Source organism: Monodelphis domestica, chromosome 4, assembly GCF_027887165.1.
Source record: "Monodelphis domestica isolate mMonDom1 chromosome 4, mMonDom1.pri, whole genome shotgun sequence".
NCBI classification, from domain to species: domain Eukaryota; kingdom Metazoa; phylum Chordata; class Mammalia; order Didelphimorphia; family Didelphidae; genus Monodelphis; species Monodelphis domestica.
In genome coordinates this window covers 294,879,532-294,893,866 of record NC_077230.1, presented here as the reverse complement: position 1 = coordinate 294,893,866, position 14,335 = coordinate 294,879,532, and the positions used below count along the sequence as shown (strand labels likewise).

General features: G+C 34.7%; 1 protein-coding gene across 3 annotated transcripts in view; it reads left to right on the top strand.

Moving 5' to 3' along the window:
• MIPEP (mitochondrial intermediate peptidase) overlaps window positions 1–14,335 on the top strand; it is a 189,192-nt gene that overhangs the window by 65,801 nt on the left and 109,056 nt on the right. For all 3 annotated transcript variants that reach the window (XR_008911377.1, XM_056794692.1, XM_001375696.4), the window contains exons 11-14: window positions 6,889–7,042; window positions 8,037–8,114; window positions 9,906–10,110; window positions 13,171–13,280. Coding sequence is in view for 2 of the 3 variants with exons in the window: in XM_056794692.1 (XP_056650670.1) it covers window positions 6,889–7,042; window positions 8,037–8,114; window positions 9,906–10,110; window positions 13,171–13,280 (547 nt within the window). In the remaining variant the exon portion in view is untranslated. The remainder of the gene's footprint in view (window positions 1–6,888; window positions 7,043–8,036; window positions 8,115–9,905; window positions 10,111–13,170; window positions 13,281–14,335) is intronic.

Below are 14,335 nucleotides of genomic sequence, written 5' to 3'. Positions count from 1 at the left end.
GTAAATACACTTTCGCCAAACCACTCATTTCTTTTATCTTTGTATTTCCTTTATTTAACTAGATTAAATAGTAGCTTTCTCTGTATCTTTTAAGAATATAGACTTCAAAATGCCATCCAACTATAACATTTCAATTATGCTTAGACAATTGTTTCAAATGCCAAAAAAAATTTCTTTTTCTTTTGATACAGTTTAAAATAGTTTCTTTGGCAGTATAGTCACACACTCTGCTCTTTTTCTCTCTGCAATTTATTCTTAGTCCACACATGTCCTCTGTCAAGTCTTGCTTATTCAGTAATGAGCTTCTCTTTAAGCATTTGCCTTTGGTGGATATGTTTTTTGGTCTACTTGTTATAACTTATTGAGTAGGATAAAGTTAAGACTAAAGACTATATTTACCTATGATTTCAGTCTATATTCATTCTTCCTATTTAATCATAGTTAACATTTGCAGTAAGACTTCTCTACTTTAGGCCAAAACTCTGCTCATCACCATCAGTTTAAAATAAAATTAATTATCTTCTCCCCTGCATAACTTTCTGTTCTAAAGTAGCTCTACTGACTTCCCTATTTCTGTTATTAGTATTACTCTCCCTGTCTTTTAGAATTGAAAATTCAGAGCCCTCTGTGGTAGCCCTCTCTCTTAGTTTTCATAGTCAAATAATTGCCAAGAATTCCTTTTGATTCTTCCTCAGTAATCAATAGTTAATAATAATAATTTATTAACCTCCTATTGTATTCTAGACACTCTACCAAGCACTGGAGATACAAATAAGAAAAACATGAACAGCCTCTGCCCTCAAGGAGCTTACCAAAACTGATGTAGTCTCAAATGATGAGTTTTCTGGGAGCTTGATAGTAGAGTCAGTCTAAGGAGTGGAGCTATTGAGAAATGAAGAGTTAATCTGATTTGTATTCAAATGTGTAAAGCCAGGATTTCACAAAGGACCACTTTTACTATACTTTTAATTCCTCAATTTCCAACCCAATATCTTTTTTTTGTCCTTTATTATTTTTTAATAAGGACATGTTTTGCGGTTTACTTGGAGTTAGATGATCTATGTCTTTAGATTCCAATTTTGCATACTACATTAGATTAGCATTAGTTGTACTTTACCTAGGTTTTAGGGAAATAAAATAAGGGATGAGGTTAATTGTCCTGATTATTCAAAAAAGGCTTAAGTTATTTTTATATTTAAAACATTTTAAATTCTGTGTATTTTTAAAAATGAATTCTCAAGGGTTCTTTCATCTCTTTCTGATTCTCTCTCACATATACACAATTTAAAGCTGTTAGTTGTTTATATAATTGTAATATTGTATAGTTAACATATATGCTGTTTTATGATCTATAGTTTGTAACCAAATAAAAATTTAATATTAAGCATAATTGGTTTTTTATATTTTCTTGTAAGATTTAGATGTCTATTAGATAAATATTTTAAAATTTTCTCCTTAATTCTTTTAAATTCTCTGAGATTTTGAAAGAACTTCAAAATTTATCATAGGTGTTCAAAATGCATGCAGATATGAAAAAGCCTAAAAAGTATTTGATATTTCTTCATTTGTAAAATAAATGGATTAGACTAGTGACTTTTAAGTCAGTTTCAAATCTAGATTCATGTAAAACACGAGGAAGGCATTGCTAGACACCATTTTATTTGAAAAAAGATATGGGAGTTGAGTAGGCAGGAGGCAGTAATAGTTTTTCTGTGCTTTGCTCTAAGTCAGACCTCATCTGGAAAATTGTTTTCAGTTCTGAGAACCATACATATTTTAGAAAGGAAAGATGGAGTCATAAAAGGAAGGAAAAGAAATAGGCATTTATTTAGCACCTACTATGTGTTGGCCACTGTGCTAAATGCTTTACAAATATCTTAATTCTGAGAGGTAGGTGCTATTATGATCCCCATTTTACAGTTAGGGAATCTGAGACACATCTTTATAATTCCAGACCCAGTATTCTGCCTAGGAAATTAATAAGCTAGAAAATATCTAGAAAAGGAGAATCAAAATTTTGTTGTCTTGAATCTATGTCTTGTAAAGGTAATTGAGATTGTTTAACCTAGAGAAGAGATTTAGATGTCTTAGAGTGGTGAACATGACAGGAGTCTTCACATGTTTAAATGGCTTTCATGTAGAAGAGGGATTTAGGACTATTTTGTTTGATAGTAGGGGGCAGAACTTTCAGAAGTCAGCAAGAGGCTCATTTCAGCTTTAATATGGTAAAAGAAACTTCCTAAAAATTAGAAGTATTTTTAAAAATAGAGTAGGCTAACTTGGTAGGTAGTAAGTTTCCTGTCTTGTCTTTGGAAATCTTTAGGCAAAGTTTAGGTGACTATTTGTTGGGTATTTTGAGATGGAAACTGCTTTTTAGCTATGAGTTGTATTTGATGATCTCTGAGGGATGATGTAGATGACCAACTAGAAGGCTGTTATCGAGGCATGAGGTGATAAGGGTCTGTAGCAGGGGTATTGGCAGTGTCCAGAGCAGATGAAAGCATATACAAGAGATGTTATAAGGGTGGAATTGAAAGGCCTTGGCAGAAAATTGAGCATGGGGATTGAGAGACATTGAGGAGTTGATGATCGCCTCTAGATTGTGAGCCTGAATAACTGGGAAGGTGATGGTATCCTCTACATTAATGCGAAAGTTAGGAAGAGGGGAGGGTTTGGGAGAATTTGTTGTGTTGAAGATAACACCTATGGTTTGTCTGATTCAGAAGTACAGAGGGGGCAGTAGGAGAGTCAAGAACCAGGAGGACAGGAAAGAGATTAGGGCTAAATAAATAGATGTGAGAAATATTTGCATGGTGTAATTTGGGGGAACTCCAAGATGCTCCTTTCATGGAGAAATAAGGGTTGAAGGTAGTGAGGAAAGGGTTGATGAAATGGCTTCCTCACTACCTGCTCCCAGAGTCCCCAGATTACTTGAGAGGAGACACATTGGAGATCTCCCCTTGCCCCTTGTGGGCTGTGCTGTCCCTCAAAGGCTGTGGGGGAGTCTTCTCTACAAGTTGAGATATGTGGGACCCCAATTTGAATATGCATTACTTTGGGGAACTCACAAGCCTCCCCTTCGAGTCTTCTTGAAAGCTGGCAGCAAGATGGAGTCTGCCAATAAGTTTACTCTCTAGATGTAAATAAACAAAATTAAATTCTCTATCTGACTGCTCAATTTGATTTATTTGTGAATTAGGGAAAAGGAGAAGCAGGTAAGTTTAAGGGGTTGTGGGTCACCCTAATTTCTGTCTAATTAGGTGCCCCTGTCAGTCGCTGTTAGTCCTGTAGGCAGGGGAGAGGTAGAAAGGGGTAGAGAACACTGCTCACCAAATTGAGTTCAGTATCTCAATAGTTCATGGAATGAAAGTCTTCACTTCAGAGAAGTTAGGGATTGTTCACAGGAACCAGCGATGTTAGGATGTCTGTCAGAGACAGCAATCTCCAAAGGTGTCTTGAAAAATGGCACAGAGAAACAACTCCTCCTTCACTCCATTCTGTGTCTCAGCACACAAGACCCTCTCCTCAGGAAAATTTCTCAGAAGTCCTTGTCCAGTGTAAAGATAATTTTAGGGTGGTGACTTAATGATCTAGAGTTAATTGATTGCCAGGGAAAATCCCAAATAAAATACCCATGTCAGCCTGGAAATTTATGGTAATTTAATTAATATAGAGGGAGAAAATTTAAGGAGAAGGAGGGAAGAGGATATAGGATTCTGCTGCCTGGCCTGTGCCAGGGGGAGTTTTAAAATCTCCGCCTCTAGGTCTCTGAAGAAAATTAGAGGCTTCTAAGGGGATAAAGTTGGAAAAGTAAAGGAGGGAAATTCAGCCAGAAACTCACCACCGAACCGGACAATAGCTTGTAGCCACTCCAAGATGCTGAAAGCTCTAAGCTAACTCTCCACCGCCAATTAAGGCAAGAGAGTCTCCTGAGAGATGAAAAATCTCATACATAGACCATTCACCCTTGTGTCTCCTCCTCTAAATTTTCACATCTACCAATTACATCAAAGGCTTTTTCCAGGACTGCCCATGTTTTTAGTTCTCATCTTCTTTGATTATATCTTTTGAGTTACTTAACACTTCTTTGTTAAGTTCATCTTTTGTTAGTTACTTGACCTTTTTGTGATTAATTTAACCTCTATAATTACTTAACAACTTTTTGTATTAAGATATTTGACCTTTTTGTTATTAATTTAACCTTTATAGTTACTTTACACCTTTTTGTATTAAGACCTAAAAATAGACTTAGCTTAAAGTTATAGCTTCACTATAAAGTGAGAACTAAGTACCTTCATTGTTCAATCAGGAGAGTACAACTTATCGTCCCCTAAAGTACAGTCTAAGTAGGGTGGAGTAATTTAGAGTTCCCAACACATTCCTGATTTTGTTAAACTAAGTATCTTCATTATTACAAATAGGAAATAGCTAAATCCAATCTTTATACCAGTTTCCAACTGCCATTCCTGCCTCATGCACTGTAGAGCTCTCAACATACCATTTCCCCGGACTGTTCTTTTTTCCTATTCTCCCCATCATTACAATGCAAATGATAATCGAATCCATCCAAGCTGGTGAGATTAGCAAATGAAATAATATAAATGGAAAAGAGGGCCCAGGACCAAGCCTTGAAGGACACTTATCATAAGTAGATATGATCTAGATGAAGATGCAATAGATCACTCTGAGACCTAACAGTCAGACTATTAAGAGAAGAGGAAAAGCAGGGTCTGGAAAAACCTAGAAAAAGACAGAAGACAGTAACAAGGAGAAAAGGGTGTGAAGTACTTCAGAGAGGTCAAGAAGGTTGAGGATTGAGGAAAGCTATTACATCTGGCAATTAAAAGAATCCTTGTAACTTTAGAAAGAATAATTTCATTTGATTGATAAAGATAGAAGTAAAACTGCAGGGAGTTAAGAGATTGAAAAGAAAGTAAATGGAGGAGGCACAATCTGTAGATGGTCTTCTCAGGGGCATTAATCACAAAAGGAAGGAGAGATGGGGGATGAGAGCTATCAGTATGACCCAACAGGCTGCACATCAGTAGGGCCTGGTTAGGTTTTTGAGGGTAGGGGAATCATTGGGATGTAGGCAGTAGGGAATCATCCAGTGGGCAAGAAGATATTGAAGACAAGTGAAAGAGTAGGAATGACAGAGGGGAAAATATGCTGAAGAATATGAGATAGAATGGTTTCAGTTGTTCATCTAGAGAGTCACCCTTGGCAATGGAAAGACTACCTCTTCTTGTGAAATATGGGGTAGAGGAGGAGATAGGAACAGAATGCTTCTGAGTGATGTGGGATGAGAAAGAGAAGGAGATTAAAGAAAGTTATTGGCAAATAGCCTCAATTTTTTCCCATGAAATATGAGACAGTATTCTTAGCTAAGAAAGGATAAAGAAAGAAGGAGCCATGGGGCACTTGAGAAGAAATGAAAAGGTTTAGAAAAGGTACTATCAGAAAGCAGAATAGTGAATTGTTATGAAACTATGAAAGAATTGCCTCGTTTCACTGAAAGCTGAGTTGAGATTGTGTAACAAGATTTTATTGTGGATCCACTCAGCATTGTTTCATAATTTTTCTCCTGAACCATTCTGTACTTTATGAGTACCAGCAATGGCTTCAGCTGGTGGGAGTTATTTAGGCTTTGAGGGTGTCATTAGTGATCGGATAAGGAGACAAGAAAAGAGGACAATATAGAATTGAACAGAGAGGTACTATGGAGAAATGAGAATGTAGGACATGACTAGGGTAGAGACAGGAGTGTGATTAGGGGAGGCAGTATTGGAGTTAAAGTTGTACTGGAGCCAGTTCAAACTAGTTAAGTTTTCAGTATGATCATTTACACCTCAGACATAGCCAACTGCTACAATTTAGGACTTGATTTATTCTTTTCTTGATTGGAATTCAGAAAGTAATGTAGAAAATGTTAATTAAGATAAAAGTAAAAGTACGTTATATTTCTCTCTATGATAATTTTATTTAAATAGAAATATCAATATATTTACTTTTAAATATAGTTAAATTGTTTTTTTCTATTGTATATTTATATCAGATATTTCTCACTCACACACATACACACACACACACACACACACACATTTACCAGCACACTCAGACTAAAATGTTTTCATTTGATTAGTCATTCACTCTTACTATGAAACCATTGTCTCTTGACTATGGGATTATACTTATTATACAGAATTTTACTGAAGCTTTTTAAATATGTTCTTCTAAAGTCTAGGGTAACATATTTGTTTCCTATTATTAAACCTAAGGTTATTTCCAAAGTTCCTATGTTTTCCACATCATGTGGTAACAAACTTTTATAACATGATTTACCAGACCAGTGGAATTGTAATTTCTTTTAAGAAGCCAGGTTTGGGAGATTAAATCATATTTTATTATTTATTTATTTATAATTTTATTATAAATATATTATATTAAATATTATATATTTATACATTATTATTAGAAATATGCATTTAGATTTATTTAGCACCTTTCTCTTGAAGAAATTTGAACTGTGATAATCTCATAACAGAGGTTTTTGATATAGTCTTTTGAGTACACTAATATTTTAAGTTTCTTCATTACTTTTTACTCTTTCATTATAATGGTTTTCAGGAAACAGTCATAATATCTTTTATTATAGATCATCTTTTTTTCTCCAAGGTTTTTAAACCATTCGTCAATCAGGTAAACCATATCTACTATAATGACATTTCCATTATAGTGATTTATCTATCCTCCTAATTTTACAAATGAGGAAACTGAGGTCTCATCATCAGCTGCTGTGCTGACTAGATAATATTCTAAGGTGTTATCTGAACTATTCTAAATGCTGAATTAAACAGAATTCTTTTTTAACTCCTTTTCTTCTTGCAGGTATAATATTGAGCCCAGTTTATATTGCCCATTTTTCTCACTTGGTGCATGTATGGAAGGTCTGAACTTATTATTCCATCAGCTGTTAGGGATCTCTCTCTACGTGGAGCAGCCAGAAGAAGGAGAGCTGTGGTGTGAAGATGTTAGAAAACTGGTAAGCCTCCCTTAATAATGCATAAGTTTAGTGCTTTTAATTGCAACCTGGTAACTGAATTGGCAGCAATGACTGCAGTGCCTTCATTCTTCCTTCACCTTGCCATCTGCTCTCTGCCTGATTTCTGTTCTGTTCCTATAGCTATGATGCCAATTATATGATGTTTATCTTGTTTGAAATAAGCATTTTTTTTATATCTCTTCTTCTCATACTTTGTAGAATTTATCTGCTATACTTCTTACTACTGATTTTCTTCTACCTAATTTTACAGCACTCAGATTCATTCTGTATTTTTTTCTTATGGTTTAGTTATTATTACGTAACTTGTTAAGAGGGGTAAGTGTGAAAGAGAATGAGAAATTTGGAGAAAGTATGCTTAATCTGTGTAGTCATGAGAATAATACTCCAGAAAATGATAAATTTCCTATGCCATTTTGAAGACATGCTTAAAAATAAAATGGACAAGACAGATGACTGCCACAAAGGAGAGAGAAGTCAGCATGGAGTCATTCTTCTCTCCTTTTTTCTCTCCCTCCACAATTTTTTCCTCCTTTCCCCTTCCAAAGGATGGTTAAGTTGTAGTATTTTCATCAGTGGTATAAGGTGGACATAGAAGCCACATCTGCTCACCATTGAACAACACTGCTAAGATTTTATTTAGGAAATTATAACTACTTCCTAAGATTTGAAAGGAACTATTGGACCACAACACTTCAAAAACTTCAGAATCATACCTGTTCTATAACGCCTAATGAAGGGTAAGTAGATAAAAGAGACTAGGGTGCTTAAATGACCACAAAAGGGATGTCAAATTTTCTTATCTTCTGTTTAAAATCCCAAACCCATAAGAGTATGTTTGTGTAGGAATAGGAGAAACAAAGGCATTCATTTGTGGCTATAGATCTATGATCTATACCTGGTTGTGGTTTAAGAAGCATTTGAAGTAAAGGTTTCATATTCCTTCCCTTATTGTGATATTTGAAACTACTTTCAGGCTGTGGTTCATGAAACTGAAGGACTCTTGGGATACATCTATTGTGACTTCTTTCAGCGAGCAGACAAACCACATCAGGTAATATACTATTTATAGGACTAGTTCTCCGAAAAAATGATCAGCAGTATGCTAGCAGGGCTTCACTTAATGGAAATGTATAGTTTTAAAAAGAAGTAATTAACAAATTAAGTTAAATTTAAAATAAATTATTTAAATTAAGATTTAAGAATAACTGAACTCATAATAAGTATTTTCCTCTCTGTCCTTTATCTAGGTACCAGATTTTATTGAAATCTGTAACTGTTAAAAATATGTCCATTTTAAAATTTTTATCAGCCATCAGTTTGTTGCCAAAGGGCAAATTTAAGATATTTATTGGTTCCTTTTTGTGAGTTTTATACTTTTATCAGGAGCAGCTAGGTGGTGTGATAGAAAGGATATAAACAATATTAAATAGGATACAGAAGATTGGTTTCTAGTTTCTAGTTCTACCACTAACCAGTCTCATGACTTTGTATAATTCACTTAACCACTATGAGCTTTAATTTCCTTATCTGAAAAATGAGTACAATAATATTTGTTCCATCTTTCTTACAAGGTTGCCATGAGAAACAAGTGAAATCATTAGAGAGCCTTCAAAAGTACAAAGTGCTATATGAATGAAAAGTGGCATTATTGTTAACCTGGCTACTTGATTTTGTTCACTGACAACTATTGGAGGATCTGCCTTATTTTTTTAAAATAAGTTTTGTGGTTGTTCAGTCATTTTAGTCGTGCCTGGCTCTTCATGATCTCATTAGGGTTTTCCTTGCTAAGATGCTGGAATCGTTTCCTATTTCCTTCTCCTCATTTTATAGATGAGGAAACTGAGGCAAACAGGGTTAAGTGGCTTGCCCAGAGTCTTATAGTTAGATAATAAGTTTTTTTCAGGCTAGATTTAAACTCAGGAAAAGGAGTTTCCTGATTCCAGGCCCACCACTCTTCACTGTGCCATCTTGCTGCCATAGTAAAATAACTTTTACAGATGTGCATTACATTTTAAAATTTTTCTTACTGTAAGCAAGATATAATGGAATAGGTTAAATAATTTCTAATAATTTGTTATTATATTCTTTTCCTAACTTTTCTCTGATATATTTGCCTTTCAAACTAGAATTCCCCCATTCAGAGTTTCAGGGAGCATAATAGTTTCCAGTAGTGCCTCAAATCTTTAACTGAATCATCTTCTAAACTGCTTTTCTATTTGAAAAATCATTCTAGAAATGTACAAATTTTAAAATTCATTATTTGAATTTTTTCTACTTTGTTCTTTTTAAAAAAAAAACCCTTACCTTCTATCTTATAATTAATACTAATTATTGTTTCTAAGGCAGAATTATTGTTTCTAGGCAATTGAGGTTAAGTGACTTACCCAGAGTCACACAGTTAAGTGCCTGAGACCAAATTTGAATCCAAGACCTCTTGTTTCTAGACTTGGCTTGTTATCCACTGAGCCACGTTATTATCCTTGCTTATTTTTGTTCTTGTTTAACCTACTTTCTAAGGTCCAGCAGTTATGCTTTATTTATCATTGTTTTGCCAACAATGCTAGGCACAGAGTAGGGAATCATAATTTTGTTTATTGAATATAATATAGAAAAAATATTTGGTAGCGTGCTTCAGTGCTTTTTTATTACTTTTAAATATTAGGAACTTAAAGAGGAATAAACATTTTTAGGAAAACTGGTAAATAAAGAGGCAAAATGTGGACTTGTGTTAAAAATGAGGTTTTAAACACTTACCTTTATTATAGTTTTATGTTGATAAAACCATTTGACTCTTTGTTTTGCCTTAACCTTTTTTTGTCCTTTCTTCTTTCTGATTATGAAGGACTGTCACTTTACAATCCGTGGGGGAAGATTAAAGGAAAATGGAGAATATCAGCTTCCTATAGTAGTTCTTATGCTGAATCTTCCTCATTCAACAAATAATGTACCACCTTTATTAACTCCTGGCATGCTAGAGAATCTTTTTCATGAAATGGGACATGCTATGCATTCTATGTTGGGACGTACTCGTTATCAACATGTTACTGGTAAGAAGTTAAGAAGATAGTTTTACTTAATACTTTCTTTATATTTTTCAATCAAATTCATTTGAAAAGGGAAGCCTTTGTTTGGAAAAAAAACAAACCTTATTTCATTGGTTTTATACTAATTTTTTGACCATTTCTCTTACTTTTCCATTTCTACTCTCATCTTTATTAATTTTTCTCCTTAAATATCTTTTGCTAGAACTTTCTTCTTTTCAAGAACTTTCTTCCCCTAGCCAGCACAGTCTTTTGTTCCACCCAAGTACTATGCCCATTTGAATGGATAATGCATATTTTTATGTACATTATTCTTTTGAATGGTCTTTGCTTGTTTTGGTGTTCTTATTCATATTTGAGTATGAATGAACATATGTACCTGGTTCTATTAGATTTTTTTTTGAATTGGATTTATTGAAGAGATATAGGACTACTGAATAGGGTCAGGACCATGAATTTGATGAATTGAGATGATAATTTTACTTATCAGATTTTAATAAAAATCTTTTCTATAAGTTATGGAATTGTGAGTTATAGTAGAAAAATATTCATTTGATATTTGACAATTTTCAAGGCAAACATTTCTTAATTTTAAGAGAATTATATCAACAATTACAATTACAATACTAAGAGGCAAAGTAGTATGATAGATAGAAGGCTAACCTCACAGATGGCCCTGTGACCCTGGGCAAGTCATTTGATTTCTAAAGATGACAAAGATGTGTGTCTGTGTTAGAATTTTACACTGATGAAACTATGGAACTGGGCCTAGTCACCATTATTACTGTAGTTTGTGTGTGTGTGTGTGTGTGTGTGTTAATAGGGAAAGTTTCTAGCATCCTGAGTATATACCCCTTTTGGTATATCTATGGGACAGTATGGATAAGAACCAAATGGGATTGACAGCATTGGTGGGTTCTGTATTGTTGAAGAGAACTTCCAAATTTATGTGATCATATAGCCATGTAAGTGTATATATCTGAATACATAAAGAAAGACCCAACAGACATATATGTCTATCCTCAAGTAAATAGTGAATTCATTAAGATGCATGGTTACACATACATGTACACATATCAATATCTATATATGCACTTACCCCCAGACATATGCTGTAGATCAGTGATTGCTTCTGGGGGAATGGGAAATGATTCTATGATGTGGAGTCTCCATCTGCCCATCCCTAGCTGATCAAATGTCTTTGACAGCCATAGGAAATTTCCTGGGTGCAGAGAAGGTAGGTGACTTACCATTGCTCAGACCGTTGGAGGGCCAGACTATAAAAAAAACTATGAACAAATCTGTATACTACTGTCTGGGATAGCGGAGGCTGCAGTGCTGACTGTGATGGGCCTGTCACACCTTGCACAGGCCTGTTACTGCCACCACTATACTGGGCAACAGTGTACACAGTGTGGAATCTCCTTCCCCAGTTGCCGCTCACCATACTGATGTCTTCCATTGTGCAGCCACATAATCCTTTGATTGGCACCTCGTTCTCATTCAGTTACTCTCAGAACAAGGTACCATGCAAAGGATCATGTCACCAGAAGTAGTACTGTACGTGAGTGACATTGTGCTTTGCGGCGCCGGCACATACAGTGCTTCTCTCACTGAATACCAATGAAAGAGATGTCTATTCCGGAAGTGTGGTGGGGACCGGATAAATGGCCTTGGGGCCACATGTGGCCGTAGTTTGGGGACCCCTGCTTTAAAGTATAAAATTAGTAAAATTATCTCATTTGAGCCTGAGGAGCATAGATGTTTTCTTTAAAAATAACTCCAAAAAAAAATCAAGGAAGAAGCTTAGGCAAGGCAGCTAGGTGACTCAGTAGAGTGCCTAGAGATAGGAGGTCCTGGGTTCAAATGTGGCCTCAGACACTTCGTAGTTTTCTAGCCCTGGACAATTCACTTAACCTCTTATTGCCTAGTCCTTACTTCTCTTTTGCCTTGGAATAAATATTTAGCATTGATTCTAAGACAAAAGATAAGAATTAAAAAAATTTTTAAATAAAATAAAAGCTACTCAGATAAGTCACTTTGTTGCTTTGTGCATTATTCCTTTTTATCTAAAATAGGGACCATAATACTTGAATTGCCTACTTCTTGGGATTACTATGAGGAAAGTGCCTGGTTCACCAGATTGTGTTAACAGAAAGATAAGCTGAGGCTGAGGGAAATGGCCTGCTAAATAGACTTCTCTTCTCTAACATTTAGAGTTGGGATTGATGAAAATGGACATTCGTGAATTCGTGAGGGAAGCTCAGGCTTGCAGCTATGGTCTTGAGCTAGTCCCTTCCCAAATTGGTTTCCTCCTTTATAAAGTTAACTATTCTTTATGGTTTATCCCAGCTTGAAAGAGTACATGACTTTGTCCCATTGTTTACAAAGCCATGCTGCCTCAACTCCAAGCTCTGAATTTAATCTCATGGTAGGTGGCAGCTCCCCACCAGTGGTGGATTGTGCACATGTGGTCTCTGCCTTGGAATGAATCTGGAGGCAGAGGAACCTTTTCTGATGAAAAAAAAAAAGGCAACAAAATTAAAAACTCAGGGTATGTTAAAATTAAATTCTTATGAAATTTGCTTATTTTAAACAAATTCATCATTACATTGATACTTTTCTTACCAGACATTGACTTTTTAAAAAAATAAAATAGTTGAGGCAAAGCATATTTCTAACAATGGAAGAAATATCCATGTTTGAGAATAGAATCCTTTGGATTTTAAGTGAAAATTTTTACTTCAATTATTATAGTGTCTCCATTTTGTATATTTAGTACATGACTAGCTTGAGTGTAGACAAGTTTGCTTTTAAAGGGTGTGAGCAATTTTTTAATAATGTGCCTCACCCAGCTGTGCAAACATTTTCTTTCTCTTTTTGATTTGAAGCAAAATGCATAGGATTATAATAAAGTTTTTTGCCAATATGTGCAATAATTTTATAGAAGTAAAATATTGACTTAATGATTTAAAGCTTATAGTTCATCAAAAGTCCAAATAAGGGTTTTAGAATTTCTCATAAAAAGTAATATGTTAAATTATGCCAATTGTTATTTTGTTTCAGGTACAAGATGCTCTACTGATTTTGCTGAAGTTCCTTCTATCCTGATGGAGTTTTTTGCAAGTGATTATCGAGTGGTTAACCAGTTTGCAAAACATTATCAGACTGGCCAGGTAGGGAAAAATGTACTTAAAACTTTTTGTTTTGTAATTAAATTGGACCTCAGTAAAATTATGAATTTCAGAAGGAAATTATTAGTTTTTCTTTTCACTTACATTAGAATGGTGGTAGGGAATCCTAAACATTTTATGAGGAAAAGTTACTTTTCATCTTCTGAAGGCTTATGCTCACCAATGTAAAGTGTTATGGGAAAGGCATATAGCAAAAGAATGGAGTGGAAGTGTACCAACAGTTCTTGCGCCTAATTAGGAAGAAAAAGTTATGGTCATAACTGGTTTACAGTGTTGCTGAAAGATACACTATTACTATTTCAGAACTCAAATTAGGCTAGACAGAAATACAGCTCAAGATAGTTGAGGAAATTGGAAGACATCACCCATTTGCTTAATATGTCTTCATAGCTATATGAATTAAATCTCATGATAATGAGTTTTTAAATAATCCCACAGTCATTGACTATGATCTTTGAGAAATTACATTGAATGAACAAGATGCTAGAAAACTATGAGTGAATGCTTAAATTTTCCAAGGGAAAATTATTTATCCTTATGTATAGAAAAGTGACCTCAATCCCTAATAAAATATCACAATAGATTATTAAATGGCTCATTAGCATTTAAAAAGCATCATTGAAATTACTTTGAGCAAGTGTAGTTTCATTAAGATTAAGTCAAGTCTTGCAGGAGCTGCTAGATGATTTAGTGGATAGAAAGCCAGACCTGGAAAAAGGAGATTCTGCCTTATTGCCAGCCCTTACCACTCTTCTGCCTTAGAACCAGTACATAGTATTGATTCTAAGATGGAAGGTAAGATTTAAAAAAAAAAAAGTCATCCTAAGCTATGATAATATTTACCAAGTTGTTAAAATAGGGGAATGCAGTAGAAAGAGTAATTCTTGATTTTGTAAGTAGTTTAATTACCTATCTTTTTCTTGTAGAGGGTTAAAAAAATTAACCAATATTAAGTATCAGTTCCAAGGCAGAATTGTAAGGGCTAGGCAATAGAGTTAAGTGACTTGCACAGGGTCACACAGCTAGGAAGTATCTGA